At 45.3% G+C, this 24,154-nt stretch overlaps 1 protein-coding gene across 3 annotated transcripts in view; it reads left to right on the forward strand.

The window, feature by feature from the left end:
- EPS8L3 (EPS8 like 3) overlaps positions 1–24,154 on the forward strand; it is a 195,628-nt gene that overhangs the window by 32,067 nt on the left and 139,407 nt on the right. For 2 of the 3 annotated variants that reach the window (XM_040337634.1, XM_040337632.1), the window contains exons 3-8: positions 3,159–3,235; positions 4,023–4,087; positions 17,276–17,431; positions 19,809–19,952; positions 20,035–20,111; positions 21,492–21,598. In XM_040337634.1, the coding sequence (XP_040193568.1) occupies positions 3,159–3,235; positions 4,023–4,087; positions 17,276–17,431; positions 19,809–19,952; positions 20,035–20,111; positions 21,492–21,598 (626 nt within the window). The remainder of the gene's footprint in view (positions 1–3,158; positions 3,236–4,022; positions 4,088–17,275; positions 17,432–19,808; positions 19,953–20,034; positions 20,112–21,491; positions 21,599–24,154) is intronic. The other variant, XM_040337633.1, reaches the window with a different exon arrangement.

The following is a 24,154-nucleotide window of genomic DNA, read 5'->3' on the forward strand; positions in this document are numbered from 1 at the left end:
TGACAGCGTCGCGCACGTCGCCGCGTCATCATCGCGGCGACGGCGCGACACGTCACCGCGATGGGAATTCGGCGCGGATTTCAATCCGATGGTGTGTACACTTCATCGGATTAAAATCCGCAGAGGATTTATCCGCGGATACGGTCCGGCGGACCGTATCCACAGGATAAATCCTATTGTGTGTACCAGGCCTAAGTGTTTGTAGATGCTGACTTTTAAAAAAAAAATTGTGGCTGGAACATCGCTTTAAGGTATCCTTATATTCCTCACAGTGCTTGACTCAGTTATTTATCAGTCATAGAGTCCATTATACTGCTTTAAAATTGCACTCTTGGGGTAAAGCAATTACATCAAATTGTCCAAGATGCACTACTGGTACAGGTACACTTATACATATGCTGTGGCGATGTTCCAAATTGCATCGCTACTGGGAGTGTGTATTTGATACCGTACTTTAAATTCCCTGTGTTCTATACAAATACAGCTTGGCGATGGACACATGGTCCCTTAAGGCAAGCATTTCAGGTCATATTTGGAGATCTTTCATCCTTCACTTCTCAGATTGAGCTGCAGAAATCGCCCCCCTGCTGCAGGTCAGGTAGGCTCAGTTGAACTCTTGCCCCCTGTCGGAGACCTTGTCAAAGTTCTATTACAAGGTCCAGAATCAGCAGCCAATTGGGGTGGAGGTGCTGATCGCAGAGTGGATCTCCAAGACAGCAAATGCTTTTCTGCTGCTCCCTCTGATTCTCAGCTTCCTGCTGAGGCTATGGTGGGGGAAGGTGACAGTTCTGGTTATGATCCCAGGTTGGCCAAAGGGGCCTTAGTACCTTCTGCTCATCCTAAAGTGTTTCAAGTAGGGTTGTCCCGATACCGATACCAGTATCGGTATCGGGACCGATACAGAGTATTAGCGGGAGTACTCGTACTCCCGCAAATACCCCCAATGCCAAAATAGAATACTGCATATGTTGGGGACATGGCTGCTATTGTTTGGGGACATGGCTGCATATGTGGGTGACATGGCTGCATATGTGGGGGACACATTTTAAAAAAAAGTATCGGTATTCGGTATTGGCGAGTACATAAAAAAAAGTATCGGTACTTGTACTCAGTCCTAAAAAAGTGGTATCGGGACAACCCTAGTTTCAAGGATCGACTCCCTCTGTTGGTAAGATTGAATCTTCTCCAAAGTCCCATTCATCCAGCACCTGACAGGCTCAAGCTGATGGCTTGGGTCTTGAGAGGCAGATCTTGAATGCTCTATAAAAGTTGTGAAAACTCTTATGAAAGCAAGAAAGGACAGCGCTAACAGTGCCTATAGTAGAATATGGCATAAATTCACAGGAATGCTGCTGATCAAGGTTTTACACTGAACTTTTCAGAAGTCTGTCACGTTCTGAAGTTTCTGCAGGTGGGGCTTGATTTAGGGCTTTGCATAAGTATGCTATAGGCCCACAGTTAGGCTATATCTGCCTTCACCTGCATACAGTGGGCATCCAACACTTAATTATATGTTTTTTAAGCTGCAATTTGGTTGAAACCTCCCTAAGGGATGGTTATTACTGAAGTGGGATCTCCCATTGGTGTTGGTAGTTTTGCATCAGATGCCATCAATCAAAGTGGCCCCCTGTAGTACCTCTCGCTGATAACTGCTTTCCTGGGGGCAATTACATCAGCCAGAAGAGAGTCGGTATTAATGGCCTTGGGGGTTAAAGAACCCTTTCTCACATTCATTCTGGACAGGATGGTACTCATGCTGATCATGCCTAAGTGGACTTCAGAGTCCATAACATACAAGAGGTTGTCCTTCCTATGTCTCTTTTGGTGAGTAACATTGGGAAATATTATGTCAAGGCGACTTCTGGCATCAAGAAGTAGAAGCACCTGTTTGTCATTCTAGGTGAAGTACATAATGATTTCATGGTTTACAACAAGATCATTGCCTCTTGGTTGGTAAAGCTCATCTCCTTGGCCCACAAGTTGAAACTGTTGACTGTGCCAGGGGAATCACTGCACTCTCCACTAGAAGGGTTTCGACCTTGTAAGTGGCAGAAGGCTGAGTGTTCACAGAGACGTTCTGCAAGGCAGCTACGTGGGCATCAATATATATACGTTCATGGCTCATTTCTATATAGAAGCAGCCTTAAAAACAGTTGAGTTTGGCAGAGGCATCTTGGCTTCTGTTTTTAGCCAGAATTAAGGAGTGTGTAGCATTATCCGTCCCCTGTGTGGCTAGTTAGTTCCCAACTGTACTGACATGGAGCCGCCAGGAAAATGGAAAACGATATGGTAGATCCTTATCGGAATTTTCCTTTTCTGATGAGCTCCATGGAAGCACAGATCCCCACCCAGCTTATTAGGACTAGTTACAAAACACAGAGGCTGCAGGTGGGCCCACATTTATGAGTTAAAGAGTCACTAAAGGAATTTTTTTTTTTAGCTAAATAGCTTCCTTTACCTTACTGCAGTCCTGGTTTCATGTCCTCATTGTTCGTTTTTGCTTTCATGTTGCTGTAAATCCTCTCTGTTCTGGACACTTGCTGGTTGCCTGTTTCCTGATAACCACAGTGCTGGGAGATTTCTCACGGTGGTCACTAATGTGATTATTGTGTGTAAAACGAAACTGGATTGGTGCTGAGGAGTTTTAGACAAAGTATCACTGCTCTCTATTGGCTGACTGCCCTCTAGTGGCTCTCTGTACATCAGAGAACCAGGAAAACAACAGCAAAAACGAAACCTACACTGCAGGCACATTATATGATTGTTTTTTTATCAATTTTTAATCATTTTTAAAAGGAATCAGTTAACTATTATGTCTCTATGCCCTGTAAACAGTCATTTCAGCTAAAAAAAGTTTTTCCTTTAGTGACCCTTTAAGGTCCTGAAAGCAGGGGGGGGGGTGGTGGAGCTTATACTCAGCTGTGCTGCCATGGAGCTTGATATAGTCATTCAATGTACTGTTATGTTGCAGCTAGTTTTAACTGTTGCTCTTTATTTTTTTACATGTATGTATATATTTTTTATATATATATGATTTATGATTGTGATTATTGCCCATATCATTCCCATAGTAAAAACATCCATAATTACTACATTACATGTCAAATTCGTAACAGTATTGTCTTTTCAGAATAACTTTTTTTTTTCTCTCTATTTAGTGGAGTGCTAGCGCAGCATGGAGAACCTCTCAGTTCCAGCAATTTTGCCAGTAGACCAAGTGCAAAAAACATCTATGGTAGGAAATATTTCTATCTTTACAAATGTTTTCTCAAGTTTTAGTCTTTAATTGCTGTGGCATACATCTTTTTTAAGCCACAGACATCAAGAGACAATTGCACTGAAATGCATTATTATACACGCTTACATTGTGCACACTAATTTGCATGTAGTGAGCATTTACTGGAGTCACTCATACTGTTAAAATATTATCGCTTAAAGCTCAACGCCAGGATCCTGACCATGTTTCGGGCCTAGCTCCCTTTCCACATGCAAAGTGAAACACAGATAAATGTTTTAAATACATGTCTTGCTTTAAAAAAATAAATAAATAATAATCCTGCTTTTTCATGTCACTGTACTGTATATTCTATAAATTGCACCATGCAGGTGCTGCATGTCATATCTGACCCGCTTATAGAGACAACATTTCCCATGGTTCAGTGGGAAATGCACTGATGTCTGGTCATGATCAAATGCTGCAGAGATTGTACCCACCACCAGAAGGAAACAATCATGTGAGCATGTCACTGCTCCTTTCCATAAACTACATGTTTTGCAACCATGAACCCCTTCTCCATAGACAGAAAATATGTATAAATATATATACAACCACAAACACTTAAAATATTTAGTCTAATATTATTTCTAAGAAATAATGAAGGATAAAAGAAAAAGTGTCATCTCTTAAATATTCTATAGGTTGCCTCATATTTTTATGCATGCAATAAAATGAATGCTCCAATATTTAAATAAAAAAATTGCTGTATTATAAATTAGCTTGCTTTGTTCTGATCATTCTGCAGAGCAAAGGAAACAGTATGCAAAGTCATTATCCAGAGAAGTCACCAACTTTCATCACAGAGTGGAGGTAAGGACATTTCAACATATATACAACAGGGGCCAGATCCACAAAAGAGATACGACGGAGTAACTGCTGTTACTCCATCGTATCCCTTGTCCTAACTTTGGAACTGATCCACAGAAGCAGTTTTCCAAAGTTAGGCAGAAGATCCGGCATGTGTAATTGAATTACACTGCCGAATCTTAGGATGCAGTACCGCATCCGCCGCTGGGGGCATTTTCGAGTCGAAATGCCGCTTCTAGTATGCAAATTAGCACTTAAGGCGATCCACAAAGCTTTTCAGCCTCGTTTTTTCGCCGTAAGTTTTAGTTTGCAAGTGTAAAACTAGGGCTGGTGTTACAAAGTGTAAACTAGTAACACCATGTAAAAGCCCATTCAAGCGACGGCATTTGGTATGCATTCCCGAGGGAGAACTCCACGGCAATTTGTAAAAACAAAACCGGCATGGGTTCCCCCCCAGGAGCATACCAGGCCCTTAGGTCTGGTATGGGTTGTAAGGAGACCCCCCTACGCCGAAAAATCGATGTAGGGGGTCCCCCTACAATCCATACCAGACCCGTATCCAAAGCACGCTACCCGGCCGGTCAGGAAAGGGAGTGGGGACGAGCGAGCGCCCCCCCCCTCCTGAGCCGTGCCAGGCCGCATGCCCTCAACATGGGGGGGTTGGGTGCTCTGGGGCAGGGGGGCGCACTGCGGGCCCCCCCACCCCAGAGCACCCTGTCCCCATGTTGATGAGGACAGGACCTCTTCCCGACAACCCTTGCCGTTGGTTGTCGGGGTCTGCGGGCGGGGGCTTATCGAAATTTGGGAGTTTCTTCAAATAAGGGGGCCCCCAGATACCGGCCCCCCCACCCTAAGTGAATGGATATGGGGTACATCGTACCCCTACCCATTCACCTGGAGGCAAAAAGTAAAAGTTAGTAAACACACAACACAAGGGTTTTTAAAATAATTTATTATTCTGCTCCGGAGGCCCCCCCCTGTCTTCTTTATTAGCTCTATTACCAGGGGGGGCTTCTTCTTCCACTCTCCGGGGGTCTTCTTCCACTCTCCGGGGGTCTTCTTCCACTCTCCGGGGGGGGGTTTCTTATTCCGCTCTCCGGGGGGGGCTTCTCCGCTCTCCGGGGGTCTTCTTCTATCTTCGCCGCTCTCCGCTGTTGACTCGGCGAACCCCGGTTCTTCTGCAGATGTCCGGTGCCTTCTTCTTCAGCGCTGGCTGCCTGCTATCTTTGTGTGTTAGCTCAATTACGAGCAGGCAGCCATCGCGGTCTTCTGTGACGTCAGGTTCTTCTCTTCTGTTCTTCTCCCCTCTTCCGATGTTGACTCGTCGCATCTTGTCACTGTAATGATGGAAGCGCGCCTTGCATCCCATTTATATAGGCATCACCGTCCCATCATGCTCCGGCAGGTACCCACGTGGTGGGTGCCTACCCACGTGCACCCACCACGTGGGTACCTACCGGAGCATGATGGGACGGTGATGCCTATATAAATGGGATGCAAGGCGCGCCTCCATCATTACAGTGACAAGATGCGACGAGTCAACATCGGAAGAGGGGAGAAGAACAGAAGAGAAGAACCTGACGTCACAGAAGACCGCGATGGCTGCCTGCTCGTAATTGAGCTAACACACAAAGATAGCAGGCAGCCAGCGCTGAAGAAGAAGGCACCGGACATCTGCAGAAGAACCGGGGTTCGCCGAGTCAACAGCGGAGAGCGGCGAAGATAGAAGAAGACCCCCGGAGAGCGGAGAAGCCCCCCCCGGAGAGTGGAAGAAGACCCCCGAGAGTGGAAGAAGACCCCCGGAGAGTGGAAGAAGAAGCCCCCCCTGTAATAGAGCTAATAAAGAAGACAGGGGGGGCCTCCGGAGCAGAATAATAAATTATTTTAAAAACCCTTGTGTTGTGTGTTTACTAACTTTTACTTTTTGCCTCCAGGTGAATGGGTAGGGGTACGATGTACCCCATATCCATTCACTTAGGGTGGGGGGCCGGTATCTGGGGGCCCCCTTATTTGAGGGGACTCCCAGATTCCGATAAGCCCCCGCCCGCAGACCCCGACAACCAACGGCAAGGGTTGTCGGGAAGAGGTCCTGTCCTCATCAACATGGGGACAGGGTGCTCTGGGGTGGGGGGGCCCGCAGTGCACCCCCCTGCCCCAGAGCACCCAACCCCCCCATGTTGAGGGCATGCGGCCTGGCACGGCTCAGGAGGGGGGGGCGCTCGCTCGTCCCCACTCCCTTTCCTGACTGGCCGGGTAGCGTGCTTTGGATACGGGTCTGGTATGGATTGTAGGGGGACCCCCTACGTCTATTTTTCGGCGTAGGGGGGTCTCCTTACAACCCATACCAGACCTAAGGGCCTGGTATGCTCCTGGGGGGTGAACCCATGCCGTTTTTTTCTTTGAAAATTGGCATGGAGTTCTCCCTCAGGAATGCAATGCCGAGCGACGCTGTCAATTTTTTTTTTTTTTCCCGACGCAACTTTTTTAAGCCGCGCGATCCACAAAACTCGGCGTAACGTAACTTCGCGCATGCGCAGTACGGCCGGCGCGGGAGCGCGCCTCATTTAAATGGGACTCGCCCCATTTGAATAGGAACGCCTTGCGCCGGCGGAATTTTAGTTACACGGCCTGAAATTTCTAGATAAGTGCTTTGTGGATCGGGCACTTAGGTAGAAATTTTAAGACAGTGTAACTTAAATGGGATTTTTTAAGTTGCGCCAGGTTTTTGTGGATCTGGCCCCATATTCTTAGTCTAATTAGAGGATGGTAAGGAAAACCGTAATATTGTTTCAAAAAGTAAAAATTTTAAGGATAACTATCACTTTACATTTTATAAAGTTGTCCCTTTATATCAATCCCATTCCTCCCTCCCCCAGCATTCCCTTAAAGCAGGGATCCTCAAACTACGGCCCTCCAGCTGTTGCAGGACTACACTTCCCATGAGGCATTGTAAAACTTTGTAAAGACCTGCTTTCTAAGTTACCTTCTTGACCTGGTCTAGGGGTGACTTCTGTGAGTGTAAGCAAAGAGCAAGTGTCCAGACACCAATTCAGTTTTTCAATGCTTTATTCCAAGGCCCAACCTGGCCAACATCAACATGACACACGATAGAGAAGGTTGATGAGCGTAGAGGAACTTTTAGTATCAGGCCTTGGATATTCAGAGAGAGCAAGCCTGCTCTCAGCAATAGTGTAGCTCAATTCGTCGCCACCCCAATCAGGGTGGGTAAAGTGCCCCCCGACAGGCAGCTATCTCAGGCCTGGCAGCCGGAGCATCACTTATAAATCACTGGGAGTAAACAGACCTCTGCCACAGGCTGGATAATTTTGGATTTGTGATGAAACAGTTTGAGCAAATCCTCCCAGTCAGTTCAATCAATGTCACCCACTGACAGCTTGAGCATACCTGTCATACGGTGCGATGACCGGATCCCCGATGGTTCGTCTGGGCCTCCTGGACAACCTCTAGTTCTAGGTTCTCCCGGGCCAATCCCCCATCGCACAGCTCCCAGCTTAGGATCCTCTCAGCAGAAGGCAGGGACCCAGCAAGTCGCTGGGGCCCCTTTCAATAGTAGGAAGAGGCTCTGCATGGTACACGGCCTCAGCATGGCAGGACACGGTGGCAGGGCCCATGGATGCGCGTACCCTGAAGGTGGGTACCGCACCTGGAACTCGGGCCCAGCAAGCAGCGCCCGCCAAAAGCGGCTGCCCCAGATATATCCCCCCTCAGCATGCCCAACGAGGGAAGACTCCTCTGATTGGCCGCTGGTAACAGGTGGGTCTGCCAGAATCCCTCTAGCGCCAACTGCCGCCCAGGGGTGTCAACGTACCCCTGGAGCACAGACTGACCTACAGGACAAATTCTGGAATGGACAGCAGCCTGAATTTCCATAATTTGTGAATGGGAATAAAACTAAGCCTCCCTTTTTAATTACATACAGTTAGACAGATTCATTTGGTTTAGTGCTTCTTTGGTTTGGTATTTTTGAGCCTGGTCTTTATGGTAAGAATTTTTATATTTTCCATATATATACTTAATCGCATATTGCTAATCGCATCTCATTTAAAGTCCCAACCGTCCCTATTTTGAAACCCTTACAGGGATGGAGGCCTGTGGTGATGGAAACCACATGCCTCATATAAAGTCCCAACCCCACTTTTTTCTTTTAACTAAGCCTCCCATTCCCCACCAACTTCTGTGTAGCGCCTGTACTGAAAGTAGGGGGGCGCTACAGACATAACTAGGCATGATGGGAATTGTAGTTCCTGAACACCTGGAGGGCCAGAGTTTGAAGTCCCCCAACTTTAAAGTATTATACTCACCTGTCTATACTCCTGCTAGATCCAGAGGGAACCCTTCCCAGGTCAACCTCTCCCTTCTTATGCGTATCCCGGAAAAATACTATTCATTTCTATGAGGCCCTTGGGACACACATCCTGGTCTGACAGGAGCCCAGAGTTTAAGGCCGCGTACACACGGTTGATCCATCCGATGAGAATGGTCAGACGGACCGTTTTCATCAGTTCACCGCTGAAGCAGACTGATGGTCTGATGTGCGTACACACCATTGTTCCAAAAACCGATCGGGTTAGAACGCAGTGACGTAAAACACACGATGTGCTGAAAAAAACGAAGTTCACTGCTTCCAAGCATGTGTCGACTTGATTCTGAGCATGCGCGGTTTTGAACCGATGCTTTTGTGTACTACCATCGGTTTGGACCTATCGGACAGCGGTCCATCGGTTCGATTTTAAAGCAAGTTCTCTAACTTTTGTCCAAAGGACAAAAGACCGATGGGGCGTACACACGGACGGTTTGGACCGATGAAACTGAACTTCGGTCCGTTTTCATCGGTTTGGACCGATGGTGTGTACGCGTCTAAGACTATGGGGGGGTTGTTTTAAAAAGGCAAATCCACTTTGCACTACAAGTGCAAACTACAAGTGCAAAGTGCACTTGAAATTGCACTGAAAGTGCACTTGGAAGTGCAGTCGCTGTAAATCTGAGGGGTAGATCTGAAATGAGGGGAAACTCTACTGATCTTATCATCCAATCATGTGCAAGCTAAAATGCTGTTTATTTTCCTTGCATGTCCCCCTCGGATCTACAGCGACTGCACTTCCAAGTGCACTTTCAAGTGCATTTTGCACTTGTAGTTTCACTTGTAGTGCAAAGTGGATTTGCCTTTCGTAAAAAAAAAAACTGTTTGTGTGGTCGGTGAAGCCCCATTCACACTTGTGTGACTTGTCATCCGTCTTTGGACCCACGTGACAAAGCTACATGACAAATCGCACCCCATATTTCCCATTGCGTACCATTCATATCTATGCGACTTTAAAGTAGTTTCTGCACTACTTTGGTCTGACTTTCTTGCGACTTGAGGGCAATAGACTTCAATGTAAGCCCTCAAAAGTCACATTAAAGTCGCACCTGCATGATATACATGTGACTTGTGTGCGACTTGTGTGTGAAACGAATGGTGGAAATAAAATATAAATAAAGAAAAAAACAGTGTGGGGGTCCCTCCCATCCATACCAGGCCCTTGGTCTGGTATGGATGTTAGGAACCACACGCCAACATTTAAAAATGGCTGGTGATTGTGGGAGTTTGCGGGTGGGGGACTTATCAGAATCTGGAAGCCCCCTTTAACAAGGGAGCCCCCAGATCCTACCCCCCAGGTAAATGAGTATGGGATACATTCACCAAAAAAAAGTAGTGCAAAAAATGACAGTAGGCAGTCGTTGACAATTCCTTTATTTAAAAAAACTGAATAAAAAATGTTTCCCCCAAGTGTAGCTACATTGTCAATTACGCCGCCTGCCTCCACCGATGGTCCAGACAAAGGCTTTTGTCGTCTGAGAGGTCTTACATAATTAAGCGGCGGGGACAATCCGTGACATCATCGGGTGGCCCCACCCGTTTGTGACATCACCAACCCAGCATGCCCTCGGTCAATGACGTCACAAGTTTGGCCCCCCCGCCCCATAATTATTTATGAGCGGTCAGACGGCAAGAGCCTTCATTCAGACCGGAGGGTTTGTTAATGCTTTTTTTTTGGGGGGGGGGCAGCGGTGGCGACAGGTATCGTGATTGATGATGGATCTACATTATTTTTTAATAAATTACTTTTTAAACTTGTGTTGTGTTTTTATGTACTTTTTACACTTTTTGGTGAATGGGTAAGAGTACTATGTACCATATTCTCATTCACATTGGGGGGGCCAATGTGCGCCCACAGACTCCCTCAACCACCTTATTCCCATCAACGTGCCCCAAAGCACCCTCCAATGTTAAAGCATGTGGCCTGGTATGGTTCGAGGGGCCCTCGCTCAAACCCTCCCTTTCCTGACCTGCTGAACAGAGAACCACAGGATCTGGTAAAGGAGTTATTATTATTTATTATTGGTACTTATTCTGTCCTCCTCTCTGCAGGCGCCTGCTGAGACAAAGCGGGGGCAGAGACAAGGTGGGTGGCGAAGCTGCAGCAGAGGTGTAAGGGCAACATGAATTCAGCCTGCAGGCCCTGTGTTTGACAGAGAAAACTGTAGAAGATGGCGGGGGGGGGGGGGGGGTAACCCCTTTCACTGCTTGTAAAAACAATGTAGCTGCTAATTAGGATTGCTTTTACATGAAAGCTGACCGCCGGCTATAGAAAAAACAATACCAAGATGATTCCTGCACTTCCCGGCATAACCAGCGGTGTACCAGTATGTTGCTGGTCCTTGTTGGGCATATATACAGTACAGACCAAAAGTTTGGACACACCTTCTCATTCAAAGAGTTTTCTTTATTTTCATGACTATGAAAATTGTAGATTCACACTGAAGGCATCAAAACTAAATATAAAAATAAATAAAATATATTTCATATTCTAGGTTCTTTAAAGTAGCCACCTTTGATTACTGCTTAGCACACTCTTGGCATTCTCTTGATGAGCTTCAAGAGGTAGTCACCTGGCGCAGCACCCCATCACTCTCCTTCTTGGTCAAATAGCCCTTACACAGCCTGGAGGTGTGTTTGGGGTCATTGTTCTGTTGAAAAATAAATGATTGTCCAACTAAACGCAAACCGGATGGAATAGCATGCCGCTGCAAGATGCTGTGGTAGCCATGCTGGTTAAGTGTGCCTTCAATTTTGAATAAATCCCCAACAGTGTCACCAGCAAAGCACCCCCACACCATCACACCTCCTCCTCCATGCTTCACGGTGGGAACCAGGCATGTAGAGTCCATCCGTTCACCTTTCCTGCGTCGCACAAAGACACAGGGGTTGGAACCAAAGATCTCAAGTTTGGACTCATCAGACCAAAGCACAGATTTCCACTGGTCTAATGTCCATTCCTTGTGTTCTTTAGCCCAAACAAGTCTCTTCTGCTTGTTGCCTTTCTTTAGCAGTGGTTTCCTAGCAGATATTCTACCATTAAGGCCTGATTCACACCGTCTCCTCTTAACAGTTCTAGAGATGTGTCTGCTGCAAAAGGTGGCTACTTTGAAGAACCTAGAATATGAAATATATTTTCAGTTGTTTCACACTTTTTTGTTATGTATAATTCCACATGTGTTAATTCATAGTTTTGATGCCTTCAGTGTGAATCTACAATTTTCATAGTCATGAAAATAAAGAAAACTCTTTGATTGAGAAGGTGTGTCCAAACTTTTGGTCTGTACTGTATATGTTCTTATTTTTCATGCAGCCTGCTCACTGATTTGAATATTGTACAAGGCAACTGCATCACAAGATACTGACCAATGAAATCTGCCATAAACAAAATTTTAGTCTCATTCATAGGGGCGTACTTAAGCATGCACTCATGCAAGGGCCATGTTTGTCTGCACAGAGATGCACATGTGTCCCATGTATCTGCGTGCAGGCAGTCCTATTATGTAAGTTGTGACAGAGAAGCTGCATGGACACAGCTTCCTTCCAATTTGCTATCCATGTGAATTCAGGAATGGGTGCATGTCCCTGAACTCAGACAGTGTGGTCTTAGGGAAACGCACCCACACAGATGTCAAGTTGGGCACAGCAGCTGTGTCCATGCAGCCACTGCATCCCACTAGACATGAATAGGACTGCATGCACACAGATGCATAGGACAACTGTGCATTTCTGTGTGGACAAACATGGCTTTCCACGGCCTTAGGCATAAGAACTCCTGTGTAAATTAGGCCTTAGACTGGTGTGTCCCCAAATTGTGCATCATTTTAAAACGGCGCCTTAACTCAAAAGATGTTGAGAAACACTGATCGAAAGGATAGGGTTCCACCCTTTCCTTGTTAAAACTCACTCTCCCAGATCCCTTAGTTATTCATGGGCTCTTAAGTATAAAGCATCTGTTTCTCATGACCAGTGTACTCAACATATTCTCAACCTTCCATTTTAACCCCCCCCCCATTAACCCCTTTCTTACCTCCCCCTCTATACCTTTCCTCTAACCATACCCCCTTCATACCAAATAATAATAATAATAGACCACACCAGAGTTGGAGTATAAATGGCCATAACAGCCTTTTTATTAACCAATAATATAAAAACTCCAAATATTAAAATAACTTAAAGTGGTTGTAAACCCACTTTTTTTACTTTTACCTACAGGTAAGCCTATAACAAGGCTTACCTGTAGGTAAGGAGAATATCTCTTAAACCTGCACGGTTTAGGAGATATTCCCCTTGCAATGCGCCGCTGATTGCAGCGGCGCATGCGCAGGGGGGATCTACGGCGAAAGGAATTTAAATCTCCCCCACGCATGCGCGGGAGTGACGTCATCGTCTCTCCAGCCAATCACAGCGCTGGAGCGGCGATACCCGGAAGACACGCCAAGTCAAGATGATATCTCGCTCGGCGTGGACCAGGTAAGTCCTTCACACCTCGTTCCGAGGTAAGTATTTCATAATGAGCTAATATGCGGTGCATATTATCTCATTATGACTTTTGCCTTGCAGGAGAAAAAAAAATAAACATTTTTGATGCGGGTTTACAACCGCTTTAAATCAAAATAACTTTCTATTAACATGTATTCACATTTTAAATCACAATTTCTTAAACTCCCAGTCTGTTGGTCTCTGACGGCCCCCCCCGAAACTGTCACACTTCCCACTACTACACTGTGGGACCATAATTTTACCATACCAGGCCTCCAGCCGTATCACCAGCTCGGAGACAACCCCCTCCCGCAGTGCAACCATAACCGTATTTCAGCAGACACCGTTCCACTGGAATACAACAGAGGGGATACATACCACCGATGAGCCCCCCACCATTTCCATGACCTCTGATTTTACCACTGTCAAAGACCAAAGACACCGCCGCAGCCAACTAAGGGGCTATTGCCGACACTGAACCCCCGTCCTCCATATGCCTGGAAACAAAATATAACATCAGCAATCTCAACTCTGACCCCCCCAGCTCAGCATCCGCTAGCCATATAAACTCGTTCCACTCCCGCCAAATCCTGGTAAAGGCCGCCCATGTCTGCCCACTTACCGACTTCCTGATCCAGCCTGCCGCTGCTCCAAGGCAACCTCCCAGAGCCAACCCGGGCAGAGAAGCCCCTCCTTGTCTGCTGCCGGCGCCAGCTCCCTGAATCTGTCCCACTGAAACCGAGACAGGGAATCAGCCAAAGTGTTATCAACTCCCGGTATATGCACCGCATACAGGAAAACGTTCAACTGTAAGCAACGCAAGACGAGGTGGCGCAGTAATCGAATCACGACTTAGACAATGCGGAGACCCGATTAATGACTTGGACCACCCCCATGTTGTCACAATTTAACCTAATCTTTAAGTTCTTACATGCCGATCCCCATAGCTCCATAGCCAGGACCACCGGAAATAGTTTCAACAAGACCAGGTTACCAAGAAACCCTGCCTCGCCCCAAGAATTCGGCCACTGCCCCTAAAAAAAGGCCCCATAACCCGTCGAACCAGCCACATCCGTAACCAGCTCCAAATCGAAGTTGCTCACTGGTCCCCCCATCCAGACCGACCGGCCATTGTAACTCTCCAGAAACGTATGCCAGACCCGTAGATCATCCATTTGTTCCCTGGTGAGTCGAATGAAGTGGGTAGGAGCCCGCACGCCTGCGGTAGCTGCCGACAGCCGTCGGCAAAAAAAACCCTGCCCATTGGAATGATCTGACACGCAAAGTTCAGCTTCCCCAACAGGGATTGTAGTCCCCGAAGCTGCATCTCCCGGAGTCCCAACAAGACCCTAATCTCACTGTGCAACGCCTCCACTTTGTCCATTGGCAGTCTACACTCCATGACTTTGGAATCAATCACTATGCCCAAAAAACTCAGCTCTGTTGTTGGACCCTCCGTTTTGTCCCCAGCCAACGGGACCCCAAACCTACCCGCAATGTGCTGCAACGTGGCTAAGAGAATCGCACACACGTAGGCGGCCCAACAAACAGAAAATCATCGAGGTAGTGGATCACTGAATCCCCGCCCGACACGACGTCCCGAACGACCCATTCCAGGAACAAGCAAAATTTTTCGAACATGGCGCAGGAAATGGAGCAACCCATGGGAAGACACCGATCCACATAGAATGCCCCCTCCCACGAGCACCCCAACAGCCAAAAACTGTCCAGGTGTACCGGCAGTAGCCGGAAAGCTTTAGCCATGAGCGCACCCCACCCATAACGCCGTACCCACTGCAACGCCACATCGAATGACGAATAAGATACCGTGCATGCCTCCGGATCAATTGAATCGTTAACCGACCCCCCTTTTGGAAACGAGAGGTGGTGAATAAGGCGAAACTTATTCGGTTCCTTCTTAGGCACCACCCCCAGTGGAGACACCACCAGGTCCCCGCAATGGCTTTGTGTGGAAAGGCCCACCCATGCGGCCCAATGCCACTTCCTTTGGCAATTTTTCCAAAACCACCCCCAGATACCCCAGCGCAGACCGCAAGTTCCGCGCCACAGGTGGTACCACTTCCAGGGAGCATGATATTCTAAAACCCACAGAAAACCCCACAGACAGCAAGCCTACCGCCTCCCTGTCCGGATACCTATTTAGGAAAAACCACATCCTTTCCTCCCTCACCAACGTTGACCCTCTTGTTAGCAAGATCCCCGACACGTTTTCCCTTTTTGAAGCATCTGGACAAGGTGTGATTCCCCCTGCATCCAGAGCACGCATCCTTGAAAACGACAGGTCCCGCCAAACCCCTCATTAAACTGCCAGCACAACACCCATTTTTTTCCGGTCGACGGTCCAGAGACATTAGTCCCCCCCGACCCCCCCCCCCCTGAAAAAACTGGTTCGGGGCCCGCGCCAAAGACATCAAGCGCATCCAAAGGCTTATGTCCTTGTGATCCCACCTGAGCGATGGACGCACAGCCCTGCGTTGTCGTATCGTAGAACTGCTTGTCGTATCGTAGACACACAGTACCCCCGTACACTCTATGAGCCTCCCCAATAGCATCCATGTAACAAAACAATGCAGAGCAATGTTCCGGGGTTTTTTCACCTATTGCACTGGCTAAGATAGCGAACGCCTGCAGCCAATTCGTAAAAGTCCTCGGTATCAACCGATACCGCTGCTTTTCTTCATCATCTTTCTTAGAATCATCCTGTTTAACCCTATCAAGGTTAAACTTGTCTAACGCTAGTAGGGAAAAAATCTCGACGTACTCACCTTTTCCGATTTTGTCCCTCACTTCCTGTTTCAGGTGCGCATCTAACGGCCCCTCAAAGCACACGTAAACCTCACACTTTGCGGTGTCCGCTATACGCACCATGTCAGACCTGACCGTTGTCCCTGACCCCCCTGCCTTCTCACCCGCCTCCTTACTTACCTGCACCGCGGCTGTAGGAACCACAGGAGCAACATCCACCAAAGAAGTCGGGTCCTTCTCAGGGCTCCTGGGGTGGCGCTGAGCTCGTGTAGAGGGGCCCGGGGAATACCGCTCCGGAGGCGTCGACCTCCGAGCACGCTGCTCCTCCTCTCTGCTGTCCGTGGACCCCCCCGCCTGCTCCGTTAGAAGCGCAGCCACCCTGGCTTCCAACCAGCTGGGCCCCTTCGTCACCGCCGCGGCCTGCAGCCGCGCGAAAAGCTCCTCCACATCCGCCATTGTTAAATCGAGAGAGAAGCGTGTAAAAGCTTCCTCTCTCTGCTGTAAACTCCCCCAAGTGATTCTCCCAGTTACCGACCCTCCTTTTATACCGCTCCACCCCACAGCTTATTTTCTCCTCCAGCCACCACCTCCTTGCACCACCCCTCACTCCACCAAAAACGTAACCCCTGCATTGCCTCTCCTCTCCACCTTGTCATGCCCGGCCATTAATTACTCTTGCTTTTTTGTCTTTCCATTCAGGGCCTCCCTGATTTGCAAGGCTGGTCTTCTGTTCACACCTTTAAGCTTTACCCAATGAATGTTCAGGACTCCTCTGATGTCAATTTTCAATGCAAAGTTCTGCAAGCTGCTGAGTTCTGTCAAGCCCATTTTTTTACTTTTTTGTTCTTTGAGTCTTTTGGCAGTATTTGCTGCCTACCCTTCATTTTAACAGTGTTTGGATGTCTCCTGGTGTCGGGGGTGTAATGTAACTACACACAGTTACATAACAAGACCAGATCTTACAAGCCCCAATATTTGCTCAGTGTGATACTGTCTTACGGGGTACACATTGCTTTGATCTCAGCCGGCATGGGGCTACACAAACACTTCACGGGTGATTAGGATGTGCCCAGACACACTCGGCACACCCCGTGTGCACGCCTATGGTTACTTATTAGTAAATTCCTTTTCTTGAAGTACAGGTCATGACACAGGAACCTACCCTCCGTTCCTAATGATCTTCCTATTGCTTTCTATATAACTGAGGCTTGGTGGAAGTGGGAGATGGTATATAAGGGATATCTTCACAGCTTGTTTTGCCAGTGTTCAGTCAACTGAAAGTAATGGTAATAAGAACCTGTGTTCTGTACTAGATTCCAAGAAAATAATTGTATTTCAGTGATAATTCAAAAGGCCTTTTCTTCCACCAAGTAGCATAAGACATCACAATATGGAATAGAGGTGTCCAGTTTTGCAGCATAACAAAGACGAGTAAATATTAAAAACAGTAACATAAAATTTCAAATAAAGTGAAGCAAACCAGTCAATGGAATATTGTTTCCAAATATGAAAACTTTTTTTTTCACTTGCATCTGATTTGTAAAACAATTTTTTTATGTCAGCATTTGCTATCATGTGAATTGGATAATAATCTGAGATATGTAGAGGACTGTCTGAAACGCCTCCACTTGCTAAAAGCAGAGGGAAAAGTATGGGGCCAGGAAATGATACTTCAGGTACAAAATGGAGAACTGGTCTTAACTGACCTGGAATCAAGGGTAAGATATTTTTTGCTTCATATTATTTTACAGAGTAAGTTTATATTTTGCTTATATTTTGGCTTCTCTTCTTTGTACATTTCTCTCTCATTAACATGCTAATGATATTTTTAAATAAACCTTTGTTTTTATTACCTATCTTGTTTTTGACCCATTGATGTCCATGTTTCTTAAAAGGCATTATGCAAATATCGAAGTGCCACAAATATGGGAAAAACTCAAAGGGCTCTTTCACAAGGGGTGGAATACGGCCTGGCCGGTTCGTACCCAAGTGGAGAGGCTTTCAGGATGGGTGGTGTGTCCCTGCACTTTCCATATGTGTCTGGAACCCCTCCCTGATGCTAAATACTGTCCCTGACAGACCTATTCCCACTCTAGCCACATGCAAAATGCGTGCCAATCCCGGGAGCCAGACTCTGCCTGACCCAAAATTACTGCCGGTGTCACATGGGACACCAGTAGGTCTTTGGACCTGACAAAACAGTATGTTCTTAATAACGTACAGATGCTATTGACCCAATTTGATGGCAGGTTTGAATCTGGTGTTAACTGAGGAAAAATTCTTAGTAAGAACATTTTATTGGACTGGACCTTAAATGACTACCATCTAGAAAAATCACAGAAAATAAAAATAGTGAGGCCACTAAGAAAGAGCGACATGCATATTACTAGAGTCGACTCAGTGGCAGCCTGTAATGCAGGGCGCAGGGGCGCCGCTCCCCTAATCCATGCGTTGGACGCATTGATTCCAATTTTTTTTTTTTAGAAGCACGTGATTAGAGCCAGAGGCTCTAATAGGCTTCAAAAAAGGGTGGGCTCAGGGCGTAAAAAAACTGCACCACAAGCCCACCGAAGTTGTAATGACAATAGCAAATTAATATTCATTATCGTCTTCCTGATTCTCCTCCCGGCCAATCAGGAAGCGGGTTGTCACCCCATTGGCCAAGAGAATTGTTTCTATTGGCTGCCGAGGAGAAGGGGAGAGGAGATGCAGGTGAAGCCACTGTGAGAAGCAGGAGGAGGAGACGCCACCTGGAGGAAGCGCTACCTGCGACCTAGATGGGGTAAGTGCGGGGCTGCTGACAGACCGACTGGGAGTGGTGCCTGGTGGATTGTTTGCAGTCCCCCCCAAAAATATACCACGCTGCCACTGCTTACTGACATCATTTACTGTACACGACCTTCATATAACATTTGCATGTCAGCCATCTGCAATACATATTTATCATACTGTGAATGAACGAGTATGTCTTTTTTTGCATAGAATTCATGTCTAGTAAGAGACTTGGAGCTCAGTGGGCTGAAGAACTACAAGACAAAAAGAGAGAGTCTCCCCCTGGGTGGGATTTTAGAGGCCAAACAAAGTATGAAGGTAAAAAATAGGTCTTTTATTGTGAATTAGTACACATACTGGCACTTGATGATCATACCAGAAGGCCCTGGGCCCATTTACTTCCCATCGCTCTGGGCTAGAGGAATGCTCAGACGCAACCCTATCCCCATATAATCCTATAACCAGAAGGGGTCCATATCCAGAAAATTACGTGGTGCGTGTAAATAGAACTACGATTTGTACTACTCTTCATTCCTGGCCCCTGATGATGGTCTACAACCAGAAACGCGTCGGGAATACACACATCATCAACTAGGAGAGTTTTCTGTCTATTTGCCATTTGTTTGTGGCACACATACTGTTTTATTGTTATTGTTTTTGTATATTTGTTGTTTTTACATGCACCTTGGGTGCTTGCTGCGTGCATTATCATCAAGTGCCAGTATGTGTACTAATTCCCAATAAAAGACCTATTTTTTACCTTGATACTTTGTTTGGCCTCTAAAATCCCACCATGGGGGAGACACTCTTTTTGTCTAATGATTGAGGGATGTGGCCAATACAAATGTTGTATATGAGTCAGTGAGTACCTCTTCCTTTTTCTCGAAGAACTACAAGAAGTGATTGTAGTGTAAGTGAAGGAACTGTTACACTTTGTGCTAGGAACTGTTAAAAACTGTTGCCATAGGAGACAGCATTCCCACATATGCAGATGTGGCGTCTTGCTGGATGCCTTTCCCTGCATGGCTGTCCTCCTGTTAGTCTCAGAATCATCGAATTAATCTTGCAACTACCTTGTTTCCTAGCCCTAACCCTCTCTCCCAAAATTCTGTTAAGAGAAATAACAATTCTTTTGCATTCAAGAAATGTCTGGCGCCCAATGAATCTAATTGCTTTGCACCCACTATGCCTCACAACCCAGCATATAATACAGAAGGATGTCAGCTATCTCTGGCCCTGCAGGTTCTCATTAGACCGAAGGAGGCCTGGGTCCTTGCTACATATGCAAAATATTTGACCATATATGCCACTTATTCATTACAGGACAGTCTTGAAAATATTCCCCTGCAAAATATAGAAAGCTGCTGTTCAAAGATCGGGTATGCCTCCTATAATTCTATTCTTGCAGTTACTGTCCAGAACCAGGGAAAATCAAGCATACTGCTGTTTCATTGTGAGGAACAACCAGTAAGTCAGTTTGGATAATTTTATTTTTTATTGTCAACTGGTTGTACACATCATTGTAATGATTCTGTTTTTCTCTTTTCAGGCTTCTATTGTAGTAAAAAATTTGGAGAGAGCTTTGACACAATTCAAAGGAAACCAACAGTATAAGGATAACACAAGGTATACCTTTCATCGTTCTGCTCAACGTAGCACTCGGCACTCTGCACAATAACTTTGATACTCTTCATTTCAATCTATTACTCCATACTTCAAGTGATTGTAACATTTTTAAATTAAAATATAATTTTTTTTATCCTCATCTGCTCTGTGCAGTGGTTTTAGCTGCCCTAAAGCCCCTCTTCTGGGCTTACCCTTCTTTTTGGGTACCCCCATTGCAAGCCATTTACTTGTGTGTATCTATCAGTAGCGGCCCGTCCATATTGGGAGCAGGGGCACCTCCCTCTTAATCCAGACGCCCGGCCCCTAATTGACATGCAGGACCCTGGACACATGGATTCCAATGGGAGTTTTTTTTTAGAAGCACATGATTAGAGCCTGAGTCTCTAATTGGCTTTTAAAAAGGGTGGGCTCGGGCCACAGAGCACTGAACCACGAGCCCGCCCACTTGTGAGTCAATAGTGAAGTAATATTCGCTATTGTCTTCCCGCTTCTCCTCCTGGCCAATTCTGGTTAAGGAAGTGGGTCCTGAAATCCGATTGGCCGAGAGGAGAAGCGATCCTATTGGCCGCCGAGAAGGAGGAGACGCAGGGGAAGCTGTGCCGCCAGGAAGCCGAGGAAGGAGGAGGCGCAGAGGCCTGTCACCAGGAGGAAGCCCATGGCCTAGATTGATAGTCCGACTGGGAGGATTGCTGCCCCCCCAACAAAAATATACCACCAGCCACCACTGGTATCTATAGACAAACGCAGCCTTCCCCCCCTCACAGGATTTGACTGCTGCCTCTGAGCCTGTGAGAAGAGAGAGGGCAGCACTGCTGCTCTCAGTCACAGAGCTGGATCAAGATCACACTTGGGCAAGTATTTAAGGGGAGCTGGGGGGGGGCAGAACATGAAAGTTTTTTTTTTTTACCTTAATACAGAGAATGCATTAAGGTAAACTTTAGAACCACAAAGTGCCTTAAAGTATATCTAAGCCCAAGAACAAAATTATAATTCAATCATACAGTTTGTAGTGTACATAATTTTGTAAAACAATGGGATAAGGGAATATTCCTGAACTTTGTTTTATCTCATGGTTACTGTGAAATTGTGTGACTGCATCAATTAGAACATAGTAGCGTGCATGTTTTTCCCTTATAACACATTTATTTTTACCCACCCTGCTTCCCTCAAAGATATCAACCATATGCCTGATTTAGGCATGTTTTAGGATGTAAATAGGTTATGGTGTACAGCAAAATTGGTTCTTACTGCAGGATTGATTGAGATTTACACCATGCCAAAATACTTTTTTTTACTTTAGTGAAGCTGCTTAATATAAATAGGTTAAGCATAATTCAACATTTTTTTGTTCAATTTTCTAATCACGTGTTCTTTTCTCAGAAACAGACTGCTTCACAGTGACGTAAATGACCGTGGTTGCTCCTCCCAATCCAGTTTAGGTGCGGATAGCCCTAGATTAGCACGCAGTGGCAGAGAAGCCGCACAAGGTAGGTATTCCTTTTATAAGATTACAATTTGAAGCATTTCATTTGTATGCTTTACATGTAGGTATACATTTACTATATAATTCCATCAAATAAAAAAACATCAATAGTAATCAGGTGTCCATATTCGAGATGTGTGTTCATGTCGTATTCCAACAGGAAAAAGCACAGTGCACCACTCCCAGGGACAATTAAAGATGAAAATAAATCTGTGTTACACCAGTGTAATAAATAAATGTGCCTCTTACCAGATCCATATGATCTCTACGTTATAGAAAATCATGTTAAGCCTGAGATAAAAAGGTAAGACTGAGGTATCTTGTGTGTAGCTTGGTCTGTTGGATATCACGACCTCTGTGATCAGAAGCCCGAAGATTGGCGTCTCAGCTCCACATCCAATTTTCCAGACCCGCTATACACCTCACACTTGATCCATGTTAATAATTAAAGCAAAAGAAAGGCTAATCGTGTAATGTGTAAAACTTAGGGGTTTATGGAGCTCAGTATTGCATCTCAAAAAAAATAAAAGCAATCAAACAGTAGTGGGAGGATAATCCGAATACAGAATCAGCAGCAGACCTGGACAATAATAAAGTTTCTTCTTCCAATGCGTTTCCTCCGATGTAGCCTTTTATGGGGAAACGTGGGAAAGGAGATGTGACATGATTATTGTCCGGGTATGTTATTGATTCTGTATTTTGGTTACATGTAATTTGAACATATTTATTGCACTGTATTTGTTTGCATTGTGACATGATTAACCTCCTTAGAGGTATTTCCGAGCGTGACTCGGGGTGGATTTTCAATGCAATTATCGGTAACCCCGAGTCACGCTCGGGGTAAATGTGCAGAGCCTGTAGCGCGCGCTGGCTTACCTTTTCCAGGCAGGGTTACTGTACTTACCTTGTCCCTGGATCCAGCGATGCATCCCCGCTGTGTGAGCGAGCGGCGTCCTCCATTCGATTCACACAGTGCCCGCGTGCCGCCGATCTCCGTTCCCTGCGACTTTACGACGCATGGGGGCGGGGAGCGGCGGCAAATTCAAAAAAGTAAACAAACACATTACATACGGTATACTGTAATCTTATAGATTACAGTACTGTATGTAAAAAATACACCCCCCTTGTCCCTAGTGGTCTGCCCTGTGTTCTGCATGAAGTTTTATATAATAAAAACATTTTTTTTGTGCCTGCAAACTGTATATTGTCCATAGCAACCAAAAGTGTCCCTTTATGTCAAAAGTGATTTTAGAGCAGCTAGAAAACAGCGATAATAAATTATAATCACTTGCACAATTGTGCGATAGCGATTTGTGGGGAAATCCGTCATAAAAAAATAAAAGTAATGACAGCGACAATTCTGCAACTGAGCAAATTTCAGTGATTTTGATTTGATTACATTATTGAATAATTTTTATTATAATTACATTATCATTTGTTATAATTATTTATAGTTATTTATTATATTATAATTTTATGATTTTGTGTTTCAAACTTTATCATACCCGGGATGCCTATTAGACTCTTGTTTGGACAGATTTAAGTGAGTTTTTCCCAAGAATTGCAGGCCTACAGTATAACGCAGAATTTCCATGCAAAATAATTGTACCGCTTTTGGTACGTAATTCCAGACAGAATCATACCGCCAGGGAGGTTAAGGAATTGTGACACTTTTATATAAAATGTCTCATGAATTGACCATTGGTTATATAACTTATACATGATGTAGGCAGGGCTTTTTTTCTCAGAGAATAGGTGCAGTTTTTTTTTGCGTTTCCATCAGCTTTTAATTATTTTTTTATTATTATTAGTTACTATGTAAATAAATACATAAATAAATAATCCCTAACCTTAACCCCTAACCCTTACAAAAAAAATAATAATAAAATAATAATAAGCAACGCGACTTCAGCGCAACTTGGAGCAACTTACAACGCGACTTAAAGTTGCCTCCAGGATAGGTGACTTTGGCTGTGGCCAATCACATAATAATCAGCTCTGTGGGAGGGAGGGGTTTGCCTGAGTAAACCATTTTCTTTTCCTGTAAAGTTGCTTCAGTTAAGACAGTGATCCGACTTTTGAGGCATTGAAATCAATGGGTACAAGTTGCCTAGAAGTCGCCTTGAAGTAGTACAGGAACCTTTTCTGAAGTCGGAGTGACTCCAGTAGTGTACATTAAAACGGCTCTCATTCACTTCAATGGAATTTCTCATGTCGCGCGACTTGGGGGGGGGGAAGGGGATACGTTTTTTTCCATTCGCCTTTTATTTTCGAAAATTTGTTTCCATTTTTATTTTATTTTTTTGCTTTGTTCGTAAATTCGTGAAATACGAAAATTCAAAAATTCAGAATTCAGAATTTTCGATTTTCCGAAAAAGCAAAAAATTAATAAAAAGAAAATAACGAATTTTTCGAATTTTCCGAAAAAAACAACATTTTTAATTTTCACATTTATTTATTTTTGTCGAAAATGAAAAAAATCGGAATTTCAAAAATTAGAAAATTATTTCCGAATTTTCGTATTTTCGAATTTTTTTATTTTCGTATTTTCGTATTTCCG

The sequence above is a fragment of the Rana temporaria genome, chromosome 2 (genome assembly GCF_905171775.1).
Source record: "Rana temporaria chromosome 2, aRanTem1.1, whole genome shotgun sequence".
Classification (NCBI taxonomy): Eukaryota; Metazoa; Chordata; class Amphibia; order Anura; family Ranidae; genus Rana; species Rana temporaria.